Source organism: Mustela nivalis (assembly GCF_964662115.1).
Source record: "Mustela nivalis genome assembly, chromosome: 7".
In the NCBI taxonomy this organism is placed as follows: Eukaryota; Metazoa; Chordata; class Mammalia; order Carnivora; family Mustelidae; genus Mustela; species Mustela nivalis.
In genome coordinates, this window is record NC_139026.1 from 135742342 (window position 1) to 135766313 (window position 23972).

A 23972-nucleotide genomic window follows, 5' to 3' on the forward strand; every position below is an offset into this window, starting at 1 on the left:
TTGCATTTACTTTGAAAAACCACCTATGCTTTTAAAACTCAAGAACTAGCGTAACTAAAAATTTTTTTAAAAAAACATTAGTGTTCTTTGACTGGAAAGAACACCCATCTCTGTCACTACTTTTTGGCCCTTCACATGCTATGATAATTAATTTTTTTCAATACTTAATGCCTGCTTATATTTGCCTAACCTACATTAACTATCAAAGAACTGAGATCTTCACTATTTTATCTGGAACTCACAAACAACCTTGTCAAAAGACATTATAATTTCTCTCTTTTAGGAAGGAAACAGACAGTAGCCACATTACAAAAACAGAAACACACATGTGTGCATTGTTTGGGGCATTTTTATTTAATGACTAAGGGGTGACAATGTCATTTGAAACACATTTTATTCCTTCTAGATCAAACCCATTGGAACAAATCCAGACCTAGACAACTTCCATACATTCAACATAAGAATGTGTTCGTGATTGCTTCAGTAAATTCTGAACTTCATCAATTATCATCTCAAGCCACTTCTTTTTTTTTTTCTTTTTCTTAAGATTTTATTTATTTATTTGACAGAGAGCAAGAGAGCACAAGCAGGGGGAACAGTGGAGGGAGAAGGAAAAGCAGGCTCCCCTGCAGAGCAGGGAGCCCAATGTGGGGCTCAATCCCAGGACCCTGAGATCATGACGTGAGCTGAAGGCAGACACTTAACCACCTGAGCCTCCCAGACGCCCCTAAACCAATTCTAACACATCCCAACAGAGCAACTAAACAACCAAAAAATTTTCAGAACACAAAGAGGCCTTGGCAAGGATATGAAAACTAACTAAAGGCTCTAGTCTTTACATGTATTGCTAGGAAAATGTCACATCTCAACATTTTCATTTCTTGAGAGTTGCTCAAGGCATATGAATTTCAGTAAATCTGACAAGGTGGGGGGATATCTTAAGAATCCTTCTATCCTGTGAAGCAACAGCACCCCAGAAGTGGCTCATTTTCAAACACACCCATCCGTAACAGACTTCTCTCACGACGGACAACCATGTAACGCACTTAGCTGACCTAAGTGTCGGTCCACACAGCGCCAAGGCACCAGAGGTGTCCACCTCCTACAGACTCAAGCTAAGGCTCACCATTATTTTTTTCAGCTTGAGTTAAATGAAAGAAAATGCATTTCATATTTCCAGAAGCAAAAGTGGCATAGTTTCCAGTAAGCTTCTTGTTCTCATTTTACTATTTTAAGAGTTCTGATCTCTCCCAGCATGACTGTGTGACAAGATCTCATTTCTGGTGGCTGATCATTTCCACGGCATGATGTTTTACCAAAACTGTCTGCAGAAGCTTGTTTTGATTCGTATTTTACTTCAGCGTATTTATACACAAAATGCCATCTCCATGGCGTTGTGCCAAGAAAGAAATAGCTAGCTTGGATTTCAGTTGACTTTGTTAAAGGAAATTATTTTAAATTAATGTGGCCATTGAACTGCTGCCATCCTTAACTTCAGAAAATACAGTCCTTCTAATTTTTGCCATGAACATTTATTTAAGTTAAATTCCAGCTCGCGAACGTTGACCATAAGGCGTCTAAACCTTCCTGCTACTATTTCATAGTCTTCTTCTAAACAAGGGCAGGCCCACGCCGGCCGCATTAGTACGCCCAGCCAGATCACCACCATTAAGTGAAATCATCTATGTATTTTTGGTGGAATCTTTAACAACTTCCACGCCCGTCAGGGAAATGGAACAAGGCTGTTTTGTTTTCAGACAGCAACAATTTGATCTCTGGTTTACTAGATGGCGCTCAAAATATTTTTCCATATGTTTTTCCGCAAAGAGAATCTGACATCAGCGTGGTTTACCTTTACCAGTGAATGCAGGCTTTTTTCACCAAACATATCCCAGAGGAAGGTCAGGTCTTCCTGGCTATCCACATGTGGCTGCAGCTGGGCTGGCAGAGCAGCCAACAGCTCATACAGACCTATAAAATGAAAATAAAACACAAAGCGTAATCTCAGAGTGAGCTCATTAATTTCGCTGAAGGTGTGTGTAAATGGCGGCTGCAACATGTCGTTTTTACTGGATCTGTATTCTGGGCCATCAAGTAAAACACATCTCTCAAGCAGAAAATGAACCTTTTTGATTTTTTAAATCCCAAACAAATTAAGTATTAAGAAGCTAGTTTTTACCTTTCGGTTGTCAACATTCTACCAGGCGTCTGAGTTTACATCACCCGAGACACAAAATGTGTACAAGCTTTCAGAAAAAGAAGAAGAAAGCATACATTCCTTTCCTTAATCGTTATTACATTTCCCTCGATGTTTGCCAAAGAGTGAAATGAGTCATGAATAGGAAAAACTTCCTTAGAAGAGCAGAAAATTGATAGAGTGGCCCATTAAAAAAGGTTTTGTGGTTTCCAAATAGTTCCTAATAATATACAGCTTCAAAAACATTTGCGTTATCTAACATCCAAAATCAAGATCTAGAAAGTAAGACAGATTAAACCATCCTTGGTGTTGTTTTAAAAACAGGTGTCGCCTGTTTTTAAAACAACAGTGGGGCACCTGGGTGGCTCAGATGGTTAAGCGTCTGCCTTCGACTCAGGTCATGGTCCCACAGGGTCCTGGGATCCAGCCCCGCATCAGGCGGGGAGCCTGCCTCTCCCTCTTACCGCTCCCCCTGCTTGTGCTCACTCAGTCAAACAAATAAATAAAATCTTTAAATTAATCAAGCAAGCAACACAGAATGGAGTTTAAACTGGACTTGGGCATATGTGATACCCTCTGAAAGAGTTGGGGGAAAGACGTGGGTTACTTGAGGGCCTCCTCACTAGAAACTTCCTTGGGGTAGACAGTAGCGCCGTGTTCCACAGTAGCCTACTGCATAAACCATCCATCTCCTTCAGGAGCCGTCAGACTCCGGTCCAAGAAAAGTTGCGACAGTGCCTGCCAGGGACTCTTCAGGGAGGTGACCTGGCAGGAGTCAGTATCAACTCTTAGCACATGTTTCACTTTCCAGGGGGATTACATGAGGTAAAAAGGACAAAATTCCTTTTATTTCTGTCTGCTGTCTACAAAAACACCAAGACCTCCTGGGATCTACAACACACGGGGCTGTTGTTATTCCTGAGCTGAGTAAGTGCTGTTGTTCATCGGAGGGACAGTTTTACGGGATATTTAACCAGCAAAGAACCGTAGACTATGGCCTGTGGATTAGTGTGTCTATTATCTTCTGAAAGCATTATCAAATTCTGATAATCACTGATAATTCACAACCAAATGTATCAGCTCTTACTTGGAAAGTTGGATCTGTAACTTGAGAGGTTAGATTAAACGCAAACATTCCTGGGCCTGCATTTGGCCAAAAAGAACCATAATACTCTAGGAAAAAAAAAAAAATTCTCCCTATTACATTCTTAAGTATTCTTGATGGCTTTTATTTATTCCCTTAAAACCCTGGCATTTTGCCTAAACTAGCTTTTATTTATAATTTCGTAAAAACATTTTTTAAGGTGTCCCAGCCTCATTCAATGTATAATAATACAGGTCTCACTTTACTCACATACATACACACACACACTTAAAGTAATGACAACTGCCAACATCAGTGGTTAAGGTCAGAGGTTCAAGTTGAAAATGATGTAGAAAGAAGGTAGAGTTTCACTATTTTATTACTGATTTCAGGAGCAGTAAAAATAACTCCTTATTCCTTGGTAATATGATTAGTTTAATTAATGATACTAATTCAACTATAATATCATTTATGAGGTATAGTCTTTGGGGGGGGTTAAATGAGGTAATATAGTAGAACAGCCCTGGCTCATGGTAGTCGGTTTCAGATGTAACATGGTGAGCTTCAGCCGTTGTTGTTACTAATGTTATTATCACTGCTATTATTTTATTAAATATTTATCTATTTATTTTAGAGAAGGGGAGGTAGGCCCAGAGGGAGAGTCTTAAGCAGACTAAGCACTGAGCATGGAACCCAATGCAGGACTCAATCTCACAACCCCTGCGAACATGACCTGAGATGAAACCAAGAGTTGGATGGTCATCCGACAGCACCACTCAGGTGCTCCTGTCATTACTATGATTGAAAAAGCAGAAGTCTGAGTCGAACAGACCTAGGTTCAAACCAGGTTAACACTTCAGTTATTTGACATAACTTGACCTGTTGAAAAGGAAACGATCATCTGCACAGGTAATAAAACTGAAGAGAAAAGAAAACACACAAACATGTACGTATTCACAAATAATTGCATGTGACACAGGGGAAACCTGAGAAAGAGTAATGGAACGCATCAGGGACAACAACGAGCCCCTTGTCATTACTATAGTTACACCAAGATGTTAGTTACCATTGGAGGAAGCAGGGTCAAGGGTACACGGGATCTGTATAATTTCTTACAACACATAAATCCACAATTATCTCAAAATACAATTAAAACCAAAGGAGACATTGTGGTAAACAGGACTTGTTACGAATTCAAGGAAACGATGCCCATAGTGGCACTGAGCCCTATGGCTAGCACAGAACAAGCATTTGATTAAAATATGCGTGTATGTTCTTCTTTTCTTAATATGTCTCCTCTGGAATGAAAACCCCACTGCAATGGTACAAAGTCAAAACAACAGCTTAGCAAATACATTCCACTGGACCCAATACCATACGCAGAAAGAAAACCACCCTCATCTTTTACATATGGAAGGTGTTAACTTTATCCAAGTACCGCTGAACTTTATGGGAATAAACCATATGATGCTTACATTACAATAATAATTTCTCTGTTAGCAGTGGCTCATAAACTGAGTTTTCTGGGCTTTCCTAGCTTTATGCAATCCTAATTTGTACGTCACCCTCGTTTGGCACCCATGTGATGACAGCAGTCCCTTCTCCTGAGCTCCCACATCTGGCAGCTACACCAAAGCCAGAAGAGACAGTACAATGTCAATCAGAAATGAAGAGAGGCTGAGGAGAGTTAGGAGGGCAGGCAAATGGCCTCAACGCAGGTAACATGGACCATCACTTCCTCTCCAGGGCATCAGAAAGGCCCCAGAAACCAGCTCAGTCCACGGCTAAAACCAGGTCCCTGTTCTCATAGGTGCTTTTTATGTCCAGTTCCTAGGGCTCCAACAGTGAACACCACTAGGAAATCCAAATGTTTCTGGTTCTTGATGTTCAGAGAGCAAGTAATGAGAGTTTAGCTAGCAAGGGATATCTTGAACAATCTTACCTACGCCTACTTAATCTTACCTAAATCTGAGCAAGAGCTGGGACTACACTCCTCTGCAGTGATTCAAGTTCACGAGTGCTCCATTCCAGTGCACCATTATGGTACCTATCTAAAGGTCTAAGACAGATCAGCCACGATCCCTGTCCTCAGGATGTCACAGTGTAGAGGACAAGCACAGACAGGTTGGTTGGAAGTATAGAATAGGGCCAGACAGCATGGCGAGGCAAGGTAAGTGGTCAGTTCCTCTACAGGAGTTAGAAGACATCAGGGAAGGCTTCAGCAGAGAATCACACCTGAGTTATGTCTTGAAAGCTTCTGCTCCTAAGAATCAGCATTTATGAGTTCTTCCGTTCCGAGTACTTCCTCAGCTCCTCTATACAAGCAAGTGTAGAATATGCCACCTCCTCTAGCCCGGAGGTCTTATACCTTGGATAACACAGAATACATATCCTATCTGCCCAAAGAGAAAGCAAGCCTGTTTATAATGGTGTCCTATTTGGGGCAACTGGGTGGCACAGTCAGTTAAGGGATTGAATCTTGGTTCCAGCTCGGGTTGTGATCTCAGGATCAGGAGATCAAGCCCCGCATCAGGCTCTGTGCTCAGTGCAGAGTCTGCTTGAGATTCTCTCTCCCTTTCGCCCCTCCCCTGCCTGCTGTCATGTGCATCCACTCACTCCTTCTCTCTAAAATAAATAAGTCTTTAAAAAAAATAATGATCTCCTATTTGTCCAAGTAAAGATTCAAAATGTATATTCCTCCAAGTAAAATAAACAGATGTTTAGGGTGTGGACAAAATATTCAAACAGCAAATTAATTTTCAGGGATGCTAAAGAAATGTCCATGCCTGTTTATAGTATTTAAACTTTAATTTGGTTAGGAACACACACTCTGAATTACCTATTAAGTACAAATATCAAAATTTAGATTTGGGGGTTGTCCCACTTGCACATTACATGCAACCACTTTATTTAAATTCTTCACAATGACTTATCCTGACTACCACCTGTAGAGGTGGAAGACATCATTTTTAATTCTAGTTATTTGAGATACAACACTTTTTCGAATGCATGGGAGATGCCTTCAGTAAGAATCTGGGTAAAGCTGGTTGCTTTTCCACTGGTTCTACACCTCCGTGTTTTTATCTCCACAACAAAACCACTTACCTACTTACTCTCTAAGCATCTCTAACATTCGCAGGTTTTTAACCCCTCTCCAAGAAATATTAACCTGGTGTAAACTTCATTTTCTCTTTAAAAACAACAACAATCCTGTCAGATGATCTCTCAGTGACTCCAAAAACAGGAATCTGGGTTATAGGAAAATAACTGGGACTTCTCCAATCAACACATTTTTGTGTAAGTAACAGAGAAAACCGTCTATAAGAAATTTCGTAAGGGCTTGACTATAAGGCAGCTCCCTCTTCTCTGAGAGGTCATTTTAATAGTAGAAAAGAAATCTCACCCTCTATTTGGGGAGACACGATACAAGACACTGTCAAAGACACACACGAAAAAATTATCTCGTAAAAATGTTCCAGTAGGGAAAAAGGCAGTACTTTTGTATTAGGGATTTTATACACAGAGAGAAAAGGCAACAACAGCAAAACTAAAATACGACAAGGTTTGTTTAACAAGAATTATGACAAGTTAAAGAAGAGAACAATCAGTAAAGGTCAAAGCAGGCTACGCGAAAGTTGGCAGGACGTGAGCTAGGGTCTGGAGGAAGGGACCCAGGGCCTAGAAGGGTACGCAGCATTGTGGAGGACACTTAAGATGAAAAGTCACCAATAATCCTGCAAATGTCTAGATTTTTAAAGGCACTAAAGCTCTGCAAAGCTGAAGAAAAGACTAGGAAGGACTCAACCCCAAATTTCTGCTTCGTATGTTTGCCTCAGTCATGGTCCAATCCGGAGACAAGAGCTGTGCAGTAATCTGAACCAGGCAAGTTTAATATCAATCTGTAATGGAGGATTATCTATACAGCGGTGAGGTAAATTCTCAAGAATCCCTAGGGCTAAAGGAGAAGACGCACAGGGAGACACCAGCAGAGGAGGAGCGCCCTCCCCAACACTAGGAGTCTCAGCTCCTTTGAGGTGGCGTGACTACGACCCACCAGATAGCTGGATCTCCAGGCCCAGAGCCTGCCCACTGTCACCGGGCCAGCAGGGAACACCCTTCCAGGGTACCGGTGTGCAGAAAACCAGGGCTGGGACCAGTGCTTCACCGGGGTATCGGTGGGCAGAGCCTGGGCAGCTGGAAACCGCCGCCAGGACTAGAAAGCCAAAATAATCCCTGCCTGTGGGCAGGAAAGTGTTAAAGGGACTGGCAAACAGAAATCACCCCGCTTTGGGGTGTTGGCTGGTCAAGACTGGGAAGGTGACTTCTGGGGTGCCTGAGAGACCCACCAGGAACTTCCGTAGAGGGGTGTCGCTGAAATTCAGGAGGAAACTGTCCACTAGGCTGCCACCAGAACTCAAAGGGGGCGTCAGCACCACCAGATGCCTCCCACATGTGCTGCTGCCAATCCAACGGGAAGAACAGAAACAAGCGGAAAACACCAGAACAAGGAAGGGCTACCTCTTCCTCCTGCAGCGGGCCACGAGTGACCTCCCATGACAAAGCCTGGGGTCATGCCTGCTGCAAAGAATAATGAAAGGGCCAAGCTTAACTTTCACAGAGCAGGCAGAAAGATATGGATTTGGAGCAGAGAGACGAAGAAAGGACACTTGGCCGCATCTTCTATACGTAGATGTAAGTGTGTGCGAGCGCCAGGTGGCTGCGGGGGTGGGGGGGAGGCGCATGTTCTCCTCTTTCGGGGAGGAAAGATGTCGCCTTTCTGCTTTCCGCTTTTATCCTGGTGTGGCTTTCTGTTGTTTGGCAGTGGGGACACAATGAGAAATATTTAATCATTGGTTAGTGAAGGTAAAGGGGTTACTAATACGGATTTTCAAAGAGAAATCGTATTACATCAAAGGCCTTGCATTTCCAATGTTTGCCGATTTTAACAGTACACTAAGCCTGGACCCAACAGCTCGGTTCGAGGTCGTTCATGAGTCAAAGTTCTAAGTTCAAAGGAGACAAAGGAAGAACGCTCATCCTAGCCACAGAGCACTAACTTCACCCTCCTCAAAAATGCCTCGTGTTTATAAAAGAGGGCAGAGAGAGAATGCTGTTTTCGAACAATTTAAAAAAAAAAATGCCTAAAACTAGGGAGACAATACAAAGTACAGAGAGCAACACTTTAGGAACTAAGAGGAGTGTTTAGAGCCAAGAGGAGCTAAATGCAGAGAGATGCACAGGTGCTTTAAGATTCTTAAATTGGTCACTGAAGCCTGCCATTTAGGAACCAAGTATTGTGCTCCACTCTCCCCTTCCCAAGAATGTCAGATGGCAAACGCTGGCTGTCTGAAATCATGAAAAATGATGTACTGATGAGAATATCCGAATACAGACTAACGCTCACTCCGCAAGCCAGTCCACTAAACCATCGCATATGCAGACCATGATCTTAACTCCATGGACTCACTCAAAGTTAAATGTGCCACAGTTGGCTTCTCTGCAGCCCTACTACACCGAAAACAAACATATGTCATTCTCCTTAAACCTAAATTCTTCCTCCCCACTTCCAACAACTTATGGTTGGAGTATGTTCCAGAGGCTTTTTGAAACCTGGACCATGCAAGTGACAGAGGGTCAGTGGTTGTGTTTCACACGCAGACTGAAATACTTTTGACACTTTAGCAATTTGTTTTTTTGCTGGGTGTGTGTGTGCGCGCACGTGTGTGTGTGTTTTAGTAAGTATAGTACTGTAAAACTAAAGCCATAATTCTATAATAATCTTATTATCTTGATATAAGATATATGTTCTGTAACAAGCCAATGATCTGACCGCGGTTTGGGGAAGGTAGACAACAATGACCTAATCGATAAGGAAATGGAACCATGTTGAATAAACAATTCACCCAATGGTATAATCAGAAGATTATTAGGAGTTGTTCTCTTCTGGGATTAAGATTTCATTACTTCGGGGCACCAAGGTAGCTCAGTGGGTAAAAGCCTCTGCCTTCAGCTCAGGTCATGATCCCAGCTGGGGTCCTGGGATGGAGCCCTGCATCGGGCTCTTTGCTCAGCAGCGAGCCTCCTTCCTCCTCTCTCCCTCTCTGTCTGCTCTCTGCCTGGTTGTGATCTCTGTCAAATAAATAGATTTTTAAAAATCTTTAAAAAAAAAAAAAAAGATTTCATTACTTCATAAGATTACTCAAATTACTGGACTTTGGATAATAATTTTATTCTTTTAATATTTTTTAATTTTAGAGTGAGAGAGAACGTAGAAGCATGGGCAGGGCCAGAGGGAGGGAATGTCCAGCAGATTCCTCACGGACCCCACTGCAGGGCTCCATCTCACAACCCTGAGATCCTGACCTGAGCCAAAATCAAGAGTCGGCCACTTAACAAACCGAGCCACCCAGGTGCCTACAGTCATTTCAACTGTAGGTAAAGAGAGATTCCCACCATCACAGAGAAACCCTCTATAGTTTTCACCTTGCCTAAAAAAGCTAGTTATTAAAAATTACGTCGATTTCTATTCTCTCTCCCATTCTCAATCTTTCCTTCCTACCACCAACTAATAAAGCTTCCTAAAATCATATTAATAATGATTACCAGATGCCAGTGCTAGTAGTAAGCCTACCTAATGCTGACGGAGCTAAGGGAAGTGCTCTGCAGGTTACCTCACCTCCTGCTCTACTTAAGTGGGTTCCATTACTACCTCCATTTTACAGGAGGAAACACATGGAGCCAAGTAAGTGGCACATTCAGGACTTAACCTCAGCTCGGCCTATGCTTCTGTAGTAATCCCAACCTTTCAATCTCCTCCTCAAAAACCTTCAAGAGCTTCCTTAAACAGAAAAGTTGAGGGCCTAACCTGATTAGCATTACAGATGGATCAAATATATCAAATGTAAACTAGCAGAACATTTCATAGAAGATTTTTGCCATGTTGCAGTTAAAGGTTTTTCTTCACATACAATAACTGGCCATCATTGATAGACTTTATAACAATTAAAATTTTCACACATCAAAAAAAAAAAAAAAAGAAGTTTGCAAGGAAACTACTAAAAATTATTTGCACCCAGCAAGTGATTGATATTTACAATGAGAGATGGATAAATTGACAGAAAAATGGGGAAAAAAAGTCAAACAAAACATTTCCTCCTACCAGTTTAGGAAATAAATTTGCAAACACCCAGGGGTGCCTGGCTAGCTCAGTATGGGGAGCGCCTCTTGATCTCGAGGTCGTGAGTTTGAGTCCCACACTGGATGGAGAGATCAAATTAATTAATTAAAAAATAAATAAAATTTACAAATACCCAGTCTTGGCAAAGGTATGGGAAAACAAGCCCAGCAGTCATTCGCTGAGATACACATTCACTCAATGAGAATTTATCAACCACCTGAGTTGAAATGTGCCAGACGCTGATCAATGAGTTTGGATGGGTCAGTGAACCAAAAAGACAGAGTTCGCTACCTTTACGGAGCTGGTGCTGTAGGGGGAAGACAAGCAGTAAGCACTGGAAGTAGACCATACGGTATGGTGGACGGCGGCGAGTACTAACAGAAAAAGACAAAGCAGAGGCACCTGGGTAGCTCAGTCACTTGAGCACCCAACTCCTGGTTTTGGCTCAGGTTATGATGTCAGGGTCGTGCGATCGAGCCCCACGTTGGGCTCTGCCCTCAGCACAGAGCCTGCTTGAGATTCTCTCTCCCCTCCACGTTCTTTGCCCCTCCCCCCAGCTTATGCTCTCTAAATAAACAAGTATTTTTTAAGAAGAAAGAAAAAGGAGAGTGGTTTAACGCCAATCCATTTCTGGGCCACTGGCATACGGCAATAACAAATTAGAAGGAGTCTGGGTGCGCTCCAGTGAGGAAGTGACAAATGAGCAAAGACTCGAAGTGATGGAGTTAGCCATGTGAATATCATGAGGGACAAGCATTCCAGGCAGAGCGATCGACGATATAAAAACCCAGACCCCTATGAGACAGGGCATGCCTGCAGTATCTGAGGAAGGGCCAGAAGTCCAGCATGACTCAAGCAAAGCGGGGGAAGAAGGAGAGATGTAAGAACTGATATAATCAAGGGGGCACCGGGGTGGCTCAGTGGGTTAAAGCCTCTGCCTTCGGCTCCAGTCATGATCCCAAGGTCCTGGGATCGAGCCCCACATCAGCTGTCTGCTCAGCAGGGAGCCTGCTTCCTCCTCTCTCTCTGCCTGCCTCTCTGCCTGCCTCTCAGCCTACTTGTGATCTCTATCTGTCAAATAAATAAATAAAATCTTTAAAAAAAAAAAAAAAAGAATTGATATAATCAGGGACCAGATCATGTAGAGTTTCATAGCACAAACATTGCAAAGAATTTAACTTTTACTTTAGGGGGAAAGAACCATTGCAGGGCTCTGAGTGAAGGAGTAACATGATCTTAACATTTTAAAAGCATCACTCCAGCTGCTGAATTGAGAAGAGACAGCAGGGGAGCAAGGGCAGAGAACCATGTCCAAGGGTCAATGCATGATCCAGACACACGATGATGAGGGCCTGCACCCAAGCAGCAGCCAGTGGAAGTTATGGAAGTACTCCAATCCTGGAAATATTTCGAAGCAAGAGCTACTTATGAATTTCTGTCTGAATAAGGGGTATGGAAAAAAGAAAAAAGAATCACGTATTTCTCTAAGACTATTTGAAGTTGCCATCAGTGTGACAGGGAAGTTCAGTGTTGAACACGTTAAGTTCAAGGTCTCTATTCAGTATCCGGGTGGAGATGCAGCGGGAAGCTGGTACAGGAGTCAGGAGCTCAGCAGATCTAGACTGAGCAGCCGTTGGCATATGGAGTGTATTTAAAGCTATGAGCCTAAAGAAGAGCCTCAAGGTCACGAGTGTAGACATAAAAGAAGAGCCAAGGACTGAGGCCTTGGGTCTCCACTGTTAGATGTGGAGGATTCAAGCAGCCGATAAGCACTCAGAACAGCATCAGGAGGGTATCATCTAGGAAACCAAATGTGGCAAAGAAGAATGAAGGATCCATATGTCAAATGTCACCGATGGCCACGCAGAGTAGAGTCCAGTCGGGATGGGGAACCCCCCATCGGGTTTAGCAACATGGAGCTTATGAGTTCTGGCATCGTGATGAGTGAGGAAGCCTGGATGAGGAGCCCTAAAAACAGAGACATGTTGGAAAAAGCAAATACAGACAACTCCTACAAGCACGGACAATCCTGACGGTCTCTCACCAGAGAGAACCGATGTTTGTACGGAATGGGGAGTAAAGAGGTTTTCAAGATGGGGAAAGAAAACAGCCCAGTGTATTTGTGCGGTAATGGCACTGATCCACGACAGACAAAATTTGACAACGTAAGAGACGGAGGAATCTGCGGCTGGAGCTCTGTCCCACGGCAGACGGGGACCGACAGCATTAGATCGAAGTGCGCCTGGTTCTCCCATGGTTCCAAGTCGGCAGGCAGAACACAGTGGAAATGGTACAGGGAACATGTGGCAAGTCACCTTGTGACCTCGGCTGTATTTTCAGTAAACTCTGAAGCAGTGGTCACCTGCTGAGAGTCCGGGAAGGGAAGAAAGTGTTTGCATCTGAAAGAAAAGGCTGAAAGAGGCATGGGGAGAAGGGAAAAATGAGTAAAGCAGGGAAGTCATAAATTGGTGTACGTTATTGGCAATATGGAAATTGAAGGCCTGCGTTCCCTTTGATCCAGGGATCCCTCATTTATTCACTCACGCCTTCTACTTCCAGGGAGCCCCGAGGGCCAAATGCAGGACTGACCCCCCACTGGTATCCGTGTGTCATTTAGGAAGAGAAACCAGAACAGGAAACACTTACTTTCATTTTTGCTGCATACATTTCTGCACTGCTTTGGCTTTTACAAAATCGATTATTACTTTCATAATTTTAAAATTTTCACTTGTGGGTAATAATCTGACATAAGCCTTGCCCCAGCCCTAGAGCTCACGACTTTTCCTGGAATTCTCTTCCAGCCACAGAGGATGGCTACTGGCTCTCCCCTGAAAGTCTGACTCCATCCATGCAATCGTAGCCCCATTCACTCAATAATTAACTTTCTGGTGACAGCTACTGCTGTCTTATTTCCCTCTTTGAGGACTCCGGAGATTATCTGAAAGACAAAACAATCGTGGTAACATACTTACCTCCAAGGTTCATGAACAGACTTAACATAACACACTTCACGGTATTTCAGGTGGCGTGTGTAGGAAGCGGGCAAACTCCCGAGACCCTCTGCGTTTCTAGATGCCACCTGTTCGCCTCCGACCTCACTCTACAAATACTAGGGGCTGGCCACGTGCCAGGCACTGATAAGGAGGGGGCTACACAGGTGAGAGGAAGGGAAAAGGCAAATAGATTCATCCCCAAGGTGTGGTGTAGGCAACTCCGGGGAAAACAAAAAGCAACCTTGTAACTGTGACACGTGCTTTAATGAAGGCAGGGGACGAAGGCGCCTTGGAAGTTGAAACCAAGGGAGATGAACGACGTTCCCCTGATGGAGTGACCAGTTTGCTGAACTGCAGGAAGCACAGACATTAACTAAGAGGGCAGAAAAGTCTTGTAGGAGAAGAACCACACCTATGAAGGCCGGGGGGGCGGGGGAGAGTTGGATGCTTGGACTCCAGAGCCAAATGACAGAACTACAAACTCCGCCTCTGCCACTGATAATTAACATTTCTTTTTTTTTTTTAAGGACTTTATTTATTTATTTGACAGAGAGAAATCACAAGTAGGCAGAGAGGCAGGCAGAGAGAGAGAGGAGGAAGCAGGCTCCCTGCTGAGCAGAGAGCCCGATGCGGGACTCGATCCCAGGACTCTGAGATCATGACCTGAGCTGAAGGCAGCGGCTTAACCCACTGAGCCACCCAGGCGCCCAATAATTAACATTTCTGTGCAGCCATTTTTACTCTGCAGACAGAGGAGCACTAACCTTGCAGCACTGCAGTGAGGTTAAATGAGTTCTCTGAAAAGCGTAGAATGACTCCTCACTTGGCTGTGAAATGTATGTACGCGCTTTTTAAATAAAAATAAATTCTTATTTATTTTTAAATAAAAATAAATTCTCACTCCTGTGAGAGAATCTCAAGCAAACTCCCCACTGTGTGCAGAGCCTAATCTCAGGACCCTGAGATCATGCCCTGAGCTTAACTGAGCCACCTCAGCACCCTATGGTTGTTTTCTTAAAACAGATCTCGCAAAATTTTAAGCCTTTTAACATCACATCTCCCTGTAGTTTTTAAAGAATTATTGATATGGTTAACATAATTCATAAGTAAAGTGTCAAGAACTCTTGCTTGATTTGTATTTACACTTTAAGTGATTAAAACTTGACAAAACTTTAATCTTCCATTTCAAGGTTATACAGTTATATAGAAAAACAAAGATTCTGAGAGTTGAAACTTAACAAGGAGAGCCTTCACACAAAAATAACATTCTCAGAAAACAAACTGCATCAGTCAGAAACGTACACCAACAAGTCACATTACCATTTGGTATAGACCCACTTCAAAAAATTCACCTTTGTAATGAAAATTACTTTCTGGGGGCACCTGGATGGCTCAATGGGTTAAGCCTCTGCCTTCGGCTCAGGTCATGATCTCAGGGTCCTGGGATCGAGCCCCGCATCGGGCTCTCTGCTCAGCAGGGAGCCTATGCCACCCGCCACCCCACCTTGCCCCACCTGCCTCTCTGCCTACTTGTGACCTCTGTCTGTCAAATAAATAAAATCTTTTTTAAAAAATTACTTTCTGAATCTTTAAGATAGATGAGAGAGGGGAATAGGAAGTAAAGATGAAAAAGAAACCCGGAAACATATTTCTTTCCTACACAGACAAGAATAAAAAGTCATGGTGCTTTGGAAAAGAGAAAAATCAGCAGAGCTGTCACATTTGTCAAACAACAGAGACCTATCTTCTCATCAGGAAAACTGTCAAGGACAGACACACCGTCTGGACTACATCAAAACCAATCCGGGGCAAAGAAAAAATAAAAGCCTCCAACTTATCCAACAGTTTGTGGCTCAGAAAACCTGAAGAGAATGAGGCCGACAGAGGATGTGAGTGAACTCTGATTTTGCTAACTTGTACTGGATGGAAGAGGGTTGCTATCTGCTAATGTAGACCTCGAGCTAAATGAAAATGATAATGCTTAATGCAATCCCGAGCGACTGGAGGGCCTTATCGAAGGGAGGAGCCGGTGTTGCTACTCCGACTGTTCGCTTCCCAACGGTCCGGAGAACATCCCAAAAGTCCGCCTGGAGACATGGCTGCCGTTCATCTGAGAGGATGGAGAAGATGGGAAGGTGCTGGGGGGAGGAATGTGGCTGGGGGGAGGGGAGAATATTCAGCAGTAGAGGAAGGAACCTGCAGATTAAAGGATCAATAGGATACGAAGACTGTCCACGCCTTTGGAAAACCATGTCCCCGCGCACCTGAGTAACAAAGCCAAGTGTGGAAGGAAGAAACGAACTTCCTGGTGCCATGTTTAGGGGGAGCTGACGACCCAACATTCAGTGAGGCAGATATGTACAAGGCTGACTAAACACCACTGATCTGAGGGGGCAAAGGAGATCCCATTTTAAGCAAACTACTGAATCAGACACCTATGTTAGGTATCCACAGAACATGAGGGCACTAACCAGAAAGAACTAATACAAAATGTTCTCCAAGAATCTGGCCCATACCTTGGGCAGTGATACCTCCTAGCATGCAAACCAACCCAGCATTAGAATCAGCAACACTATACCCAAACACACGGAACAGTGTGTGTGTGTGTGTACACACATCAGGAGATTCTAATTCAGAATAAAAATGTGCTAAATAGAGGTAAAGTTTGTGCTAAGAAAAATTAAAAGGCTAGAATTAAAACAAAAAACCAAGCACAGAAAATTTATAACAAGTCATACTCATTTTGAATACCCACGGAATTGGCTGAGTTAAATTTGTAAATTCAAATAAATAAATTGTAGATATTAAGTACTCTCCATACGAAAAAAAAAAACAAAATGACTCCCAACCTGAGAAATGTTTTAACCAAAATAGAGAACTTCACACATTCCTTTCCTCGACTTTTAGAGAAATACATTTATGCCACAATCAAGGTAAGGCACCAAGATACATATTGGAGCTACTCTGAAAATTCAAGGAAAAAGATGACCAAGTATAGATCATAGATCCATCTCTATAAACTATTTCATAACTATTTAATAGCTTATAGAGGGCATTGTTCTTGAGGGCAATTCATTTTTCTCTTGCTTTTTCACTGTATTTGAATAAACATAAGTTTATGCTATTAAACCAAAGACAATAAAGTTAAAGCTAAAACGTGACATTAATCATCAAGAACATGTCTTAAATGTGAAATTGTACAAAAATACAGAAGTGTAAAGTGAAAAAATTTCCCAGTTCCAGAAAACTGCTTCTGTAAAAATATAATATTCTGTACAGGACAGTAGTAGTTCCTAGGAGAGTAAGTGGCTCAGAATTTGATGAAAGTGTTCCCGCAGTGAACAATTCACTCTTCCTGCAGATTCCAGATGCTCCGCATTCCTGACATCAGAACGGAAAAATTTACTGTTAGTCTAGAGAAATTTAATATCACCATTCTTGTCATATCCTTCATAGCTTCATTATTAGAACAAGTCTGGGGAAGCCATAAACCTATGTTAAATGATAAAAAAGATGTTCTCTGTGTTCAGTCATATTAGATCGTATAAGTAACCAAAATATTTAGAAATCCTATAGAAAAGGACTTGAGAACAAGAAAAACATATTTATTTGGTATTTTTCTTAGTTCTGATATTTGCATTCTGTACAGTATAGCCAGGCACGGGACCAAAACATTTAACTATAACCAAGGGCTAATAAACACTAAAGGACATATATCGACGCCCAGAGCAACACTATAAAATTTTATTATATTAATAAAATGGGATACACCAAGCTTTAAATTTTCCACTTTGTCAAAGGTAAAGTAATCAGCACTATTCGGTGCCATTCATAACAGGATTCAACTTTTCTCATTTAAAGTATGTTTCATTTCCAAGAGGACCTATACTGAAATACTTTCATACACCCCAGACAGAAGCATTCTCTTTCTTTCACGCTCCCCCAACTGCAAATAACTTGCTAAGGCCTTTGGGAAGCTCTGTTTTATATATGCAAAACAATTTAAATAGTTGTAATAGTACAGTTTGTTAGTGACATTTTATACAATTACCCGAAAGTCCGTAATATCAGGGATGAGGTGACAGAGGGCACGTGCATCCACCTGTACGTAACCCCCATTTTTAAAAGCTACCTCTAAGCTTTGAACATATTCCAACATGTAATTAGCTCTGTGTTCGCAGTCTGGGACCCACAGAGGGTCTTCCCCCCTATCAAAGCGAGAGTGATAATACAGCTGACTCTGCGACAAGATTGGTTTGACCTGCACGGGCCCACTTATTCCCGGATTTTTGAATTTTTAATTAATTAATTTAGCAGCACACTACTGTAAATGCATTTTCTCTTATGGCTTTCTCAACAACATTTTCTTTTCCCTAGCTAAGAATACAGTACAGAACACATACAACACACAAAGTATGTTAACTGGCTGTTTGTGTTATCGGTAAGGCTTCTGCTCAACCGTAGGCTATTAGTGAAGTTTTTGGAGAGTCAAAAGTTACACAGATTCTTTTAAACTGTGTTGGGGAGAGGCTCTGGGGAGGAGCTGGTGCCCCAACCCCTATTAAGGGTCACCTGTACTTTGATCCTTGAAAGTACTCAACCACAAGATAAAGCCATAGCAAAATCAAAATTCCCTCGAAAACGCTTATGAATTATGGCTTATAATGGTCTTTCAGAAAAATGAATTCCATTTACACTACATTTACCCAGTTAAAGAGCCTCCTAGCCTGGAACAGTAGGTATTAAAGGTAAAGCACTACTAATATTTGCTTTATTATAGTTAAGAGCACGATAGGATTTATTTTCATTGATTTCAATATCTATAATATTGTACCACTACTTATTAAATTTAAATTTAATAAAATCTTTTAAATTTAATAAATTTAAATAAATTTAATAAAAATGAAATTTAATAAAACTTATTAAATTTAAAATTTAAATCAATTTTATTAAAATTAAACCTAACATGTAGGGGCGCCTGGGTGGCTCAGTGGATTAAGCCGCTGCCTTGGGCTCAGGTCATGATCTCAGTGTCCTGAGATCGAGTCCCACATCGGGCTCTCTGCTCAGCAGGGAGCCTGCTTCCCCCTCTGTCTCTGCCTGCCTCTCTGCCTACTTGTGATCTCTCTCTCTGTCAAATAAAATAAATAAAATCTTAAAAAAAAAAAATTAAAAAACAAAACAAAAAAAAACCCTAACATGTAGTTAGGCCAAGCCAAAAAAGAGTTTATCTGGATTTCCACTTTCCCTGCAGAGCAGCAACTTAAATCTTACCTCTCATCATCCTACATTCAGGGTATTAATGGTACGTAACGGACAGACTGACAGGCACTACTAGCCTTAATGAGAAGAAAAGCAACAGCAAGAGAAACCAAGTAAACACAAGAGGACCTGCTGGTTGTACATGTGGTGCTATGGACAGAGAAACAGGTGTTTCTCATAGGATGACAACAGTCAAAAGAGATGAAGTATGAGTTCTTAGCACCCATCTTGTGCCACCACGATCTGTAATGACAAAGTACAAGCACCCAGAACAGGGATGCCCCGGAAGCTGGAGGAGTAACTTCCGTCCTCTCCATCATTTCCTCGCAGGAGCTCGTTAGTTGAATCAACAAGCAATCAAGTGAAGGAAAAGCTCCTGGAGGTGTTCAGAATGATTTATAATGGCTTTCTTCTCAGTATGCTCCTGAAATACCCTTAAGGATATTGCCCCCAAAACAATCTGCTACACAAAAATAACAAAAGTTGTGCTACGAAACTTCTTCACATGATCAAAATTGTATAAAAACTTCTTGTTTCATGAGGACAAGATGTGGCAGGTTCCAGAGTTCCCAATTTATGCTAACTATGGCATGAATTTTAATAATAAATGGAATGACCTAACTTTATTTTTTGTGTTTTCTTTTTAAGCGAAAAGTAGTAAATTGGTGGTTCGCAACTATTGACCACATACCTAAATGCTTCCTAGCCTTTCAATCCACATGATTTTAAACAGCTTGAAATTTTGTTCCTTACAGAAATCATAACCATCAGAGGTAAAATCCCTCAAAAACACTGGCCAGTTAGGTCTGCTAAAACATAACAGAATATCTGGAAAGAGATCTACTATAGATCTAGATCTATACTATAGTAGGTCTAGTACAGACCTAGAATTGATAAAGGTACCATTGCAAAGTCATTTAAACAGTGAAAATTTATTCTACTAGAAGTGCTGAATCTCTACATTACCATTCAAGAAAAAAATGAAATAAATCAACTAGTATTCCTACATAATGAAGCCAATCCCAAATTATCTCTCTACATGCAAACTGCATTATAAAAATTCAGTCTAAGAGACAGCTGCTATTACAAAAAAATCCTTGCATAATATTTACAGGGGTGATTTTTCCACAATCCTCACTTCTCAAGAAGCAGCAAAGCAAGATACAGAGGCCTTAGGTCCCATATCTTAACACATGTCCACTTCAGTTTCCTGAACAGCATTTAAAAATTCAGGAGGTTCAAATGCACTACACTGGAAAGAGAAGTTTAATATTTAATGTGAGTTCTGGCAAATAAAATATATTTTTTTAATTTTATCAATTTCAATGGCCCTGTAGGAGAGCTATTTAATTACATCTTAATGGCACGAAACCACCTTCTTAATTTCTACTGTAACTTGAAGAACATCTTTACTGTAACTGCTTACCATGAACCCCTCAACTTCTCAGAGTCATGTCTTCTGAATGACACATTCAGCAAGCAATATGAAGTTTATATTACCAGAGAGAAAAGAATTTATAGGTAGCTAGGAATGCCTATCAAAAACTGAAGTGAGGTCCCATGACTAAGTGTTTAGCAGAGTTTCAAAAGTCACCAGAATGGGTGAAAGTTCATTTCTGTGGAACTCATTAGCTGTCTCCAGCTCATTTTCCTAAGGAAAATTATGTCTTTAGGAGAAATTTCTAAGTTGCTGCCATGTAAAATAATTTTATGTCTAAATCCTCTTCGTTCCTTAATTCCCAGATCAAGTGCCCCTCCATCTTCTACCCCAAAAGCTGGCACTAAACTCCTCTGACTCTGAACTTCATCTCACTTCATCCACCTCCCCTCCCTGTAATAAGGAGCACAGTCTGGCTTGTTCTTGAAACACTGCTCCGTTCTGTAGGCATCTCCATAGAGAGGATGTCTGTCCCGCAACCTGACGGCATGTGGGTGCTTAGTAAACACTTGCAGAGCTGATAATGAACTAATTCATAAATAAATATGCCTTCCCGTAAGAACCAAGTACTGGCCTGGCATGAAGAATTTCTTAATTCAAAAAATATGATGGCTCTGGAAGTCACGGGAGCACACTGGGAAGCTCAGGCGGACACATATATATGCATAATGTATGAATACGCTAGTCTCCAAAAATGTTCCTGATGCTAAAATGCATCCTGTCATAGATTTTAATTTAAAGTGCTGCATAAGTGACTCTTAATCTCACAAAACAAACTGAGGGTTGCTGGGGGGAGGGGGTTTGGGAGAAGGGGGTGGGATTATGGACACTGGGGAGGGTATGTGCTTTGGTGAGTGCTGTGAAGTGTGTAAACCTGGTGATTCAGACCTGTACCCCGGGGGATAAAAACATGTTTATAAAAAATAAAAAATTAATTAAAAATTTTTTTTAAAAAATAAAGTGCATGCTTCTACCTACGTGTTTTGATAATATTAGCATTTTTAGGGCTTTTTTAAAAAGGCATATTTTCTTTCAAAATGCAATTTGCATGCAGAAGTCTTAAAGAGACAGCCTCTCGTGTGCATTGAGGGACTGACTCTCAGAAGGCATGTGACTGATGTGATTCATATGAATTCTCAAAGTGATGTCTGGCTTGCATTTTGATCTGAATATATAGCTAGTTATAATCCCAGTTATATATATAATAATTATATATAATCCCAGTTTAGAATTAGGAATGTATAAGAATTACAATTTTCCTCGATCAAATGCTGGTTTTGGCTTTTTGAAATGCTTAAAGATAACCCCTTACTAGATTTTTTTTGGGGGGGGGGTCAAAGTCCTCTGAGCCCTCTTTTTTACTAGACCTGGACCTTGGTCCCTTGTCCTGTCTTTGGTGGGCCTCATCTAGGTTTTGTTCTTGTTTATTTTTGAGAAAAGAATATTTTACATTGAGCAATTCTGCAACAACAGGGATCTGAAATCTTGAAATCAAGACAATCCTTGGGGTGCTTGGGTGGCTCAGTCATTAAACATCTGCCTTCGGCTCTGATCCCAGGGTCCGCCTCAGGCTCCCTGCTCAGCAGGAAGTCTGCTTCTCCCCCTCCTACTCCCCCACTCCCCCTGCTTGTGTTCCCTTGCTCACTGTGTCTCTGTCAAATAAATAAAATCTTTTAAAAAAAAAAAAAAAAAAAGACAATCCTTAATAAATCCATAGGTCACTCGAACTGTCAATAAACCTTTTTAGGACTAAACCCTAAGAATATGCTCAGATTAAAAAAAAAAAAAAAAAAAGCAAGTTGCCTTTTGGGACAATGAAGAGTATTTATTAACACAAACCTAGCAATTTGGCTAATTTTAATCAGCATCATATGCACACAAACATATAAAGAAAACTGGGCTATAAAAATAGCCTCCTGATGTACCTACTCTTATTTCCTAGGAAGACCAGCAAGAAATATTCCCTTTAATTTAAATGTCATTTAATGTGGCATGTTCTCCCAATCAAGAAGCTGCTGTGAGACCAAGGAGAGAAACTTTTCAAATTGCTAACTGAGCTCCAAGCCTCAGAGGAAACAGTGCAAAAGAACAGATTAATTCTTTTCTTTTCTTTTCTTTTAAACTGATTGATTTTGATTGAACAGATTAATTCTTGTTTCCTAAGGTGCAGACCACTGAGCATTACAGGGTCCAGTGGTCTCTCATGAGGCCTACTGGTAGTTTCCCCTGGCAACTCAGCACTATTGAAGAAAAAAAAAAAAAATCAAGTAAGATTTTGTTCAGCTGGGTTTGAATTTGCAAGAGGATTATGAAGTCTGCATGAGTATTTCATAAGGCTGTGCCAGGGCTGCCAAGGCTATGCTTGTTGGAGTTCTTTATTAACTTCCACAGCATTTGCTGATCACCCTTGTATTTGGAAAATTTACACTACACAACTATATCAAGTCGTACACTCAATTAACTAAAATATAAGAAAGAATTAAGATGAGTTCATAGAAGTCTTATCATTGACAAGAGTAATACAGGGGTACCTGGGGGGCTCTGTCGCTTAAGCATCTGACTTGGTTTTGGCTGAGGTCATGATCTCAGGGTCAGGAGATGGAGCCCTGCATCAGGCTCTGTGCTCAGTGGGGAGTCTGCTCAAGATTCTCTCTCCTGCTCCTTCTACCTTCCCCCAACTCCCTCTTGGTCTAAAACAAAATAAATTAAAAAAAAAGAAAGAAAGAAAAGAAAATACTAAACAAACATAGGGATTCCCATCTTCTGAATAATTATGATCTAAGCCCAAACATTAAAAAGTTATGGGAAAAAAGACATTTGATATTCACCAATAAACTGATAGTGTAAATACCAGCTCTCATTTAAACATTCCTTCCCACCTAACCCGTGCTAGGTATACGGTCATTGGTTTTTATCTTGGATGCCATAAACGTCACTGCAAAAATACAGGACTTCGCTAGGCTAGCGGAAGTAATGCTGAGGAGCTGCTCAACCCTGAGCAATGACTGTGGTGACTGAAAGAGGTCTGAAAGAGGTCTGCTAATCAACAGCTGAGAAAAATATAACACCCAGACAATACATTTCACTTCCAAAGGAAACAATGAGAATACCAAATTTTAAAAATGAACAAAACCCAAATACTACTGAAGAAACTAAAGACTTCAAATATTTTTCTTAAAATGCTCTTTTTTGGGGCACCTGGGTGGCTCAGAGGGTTAAGCCTCTGCCTTCAGCTCAGGTCATGATCTCAGGGTCCTGGGATCAAGCCCCATATCAGGCTCTTTGCTCAGCGAAGAGCCTGCTTCCCCCCTCTCTCTCTGCCTGCCTCTCTCCTTACTTGTGATCTCTCTGTGTCAAATTAAAAACAAAAATTTAAAAAAAAAAATGCTCTTTTTTATTATCCCACTGCAAAAGTCAAAAAGCTATTATAAAATGTAGTCGGCAATATTAAGACCACAAAGGAATACGCCAGCAGGATGGATTACATTTATGCTAAGAATTAGCACAGTTATAACTAGAACCCACAATGTTCTTAATTACATTTAAAATATGATCACAATTTATATTTCCTTTTTCTAGATAAAGTTCTGATGGCTTTCCCACCCCACCATTTTCTTGCTCTTGTCATACTCTATTTAATGTGAATTTTAATTGGCCCTTACCTGCTATCTATTATTACTAAATAAGATGGACCTCAGAATAATAACATCAATATAGAAAGTTAACGGGATTTCAACCTTAATTGATAGTGAATGCTACCTATGCTAGAAGTGGAACTAAAAATGCACTTATTTCACAAAGACAACCAAAAAATAAGCCAC

At 41.3% G+C, this 23972-nt stretch overlaps 1 protein-coding gene across 1 annotated transcript in view; it reads right to left on the reverse strand.

The window, feature by feature from the left end:
- MPP7 (MAGUK p55 scaffold protein 7) overlaps window positions 1-23972 on the reverse strand; it is a 287284-nt gene that overhangs the window by 168445 nt on the left and 94867 nt on the right. Inside the window, exon 3 of the mRNA XM_082740897.1 lies at window positions 1853-1971. Within this exon, the coding sequence (XP_082597023.1) occupies window positions 1853-1971 (119 nt within the window). The remainder of the gene's footprint in view (window positions 1-1852; window positions 1972-23972) is intronic.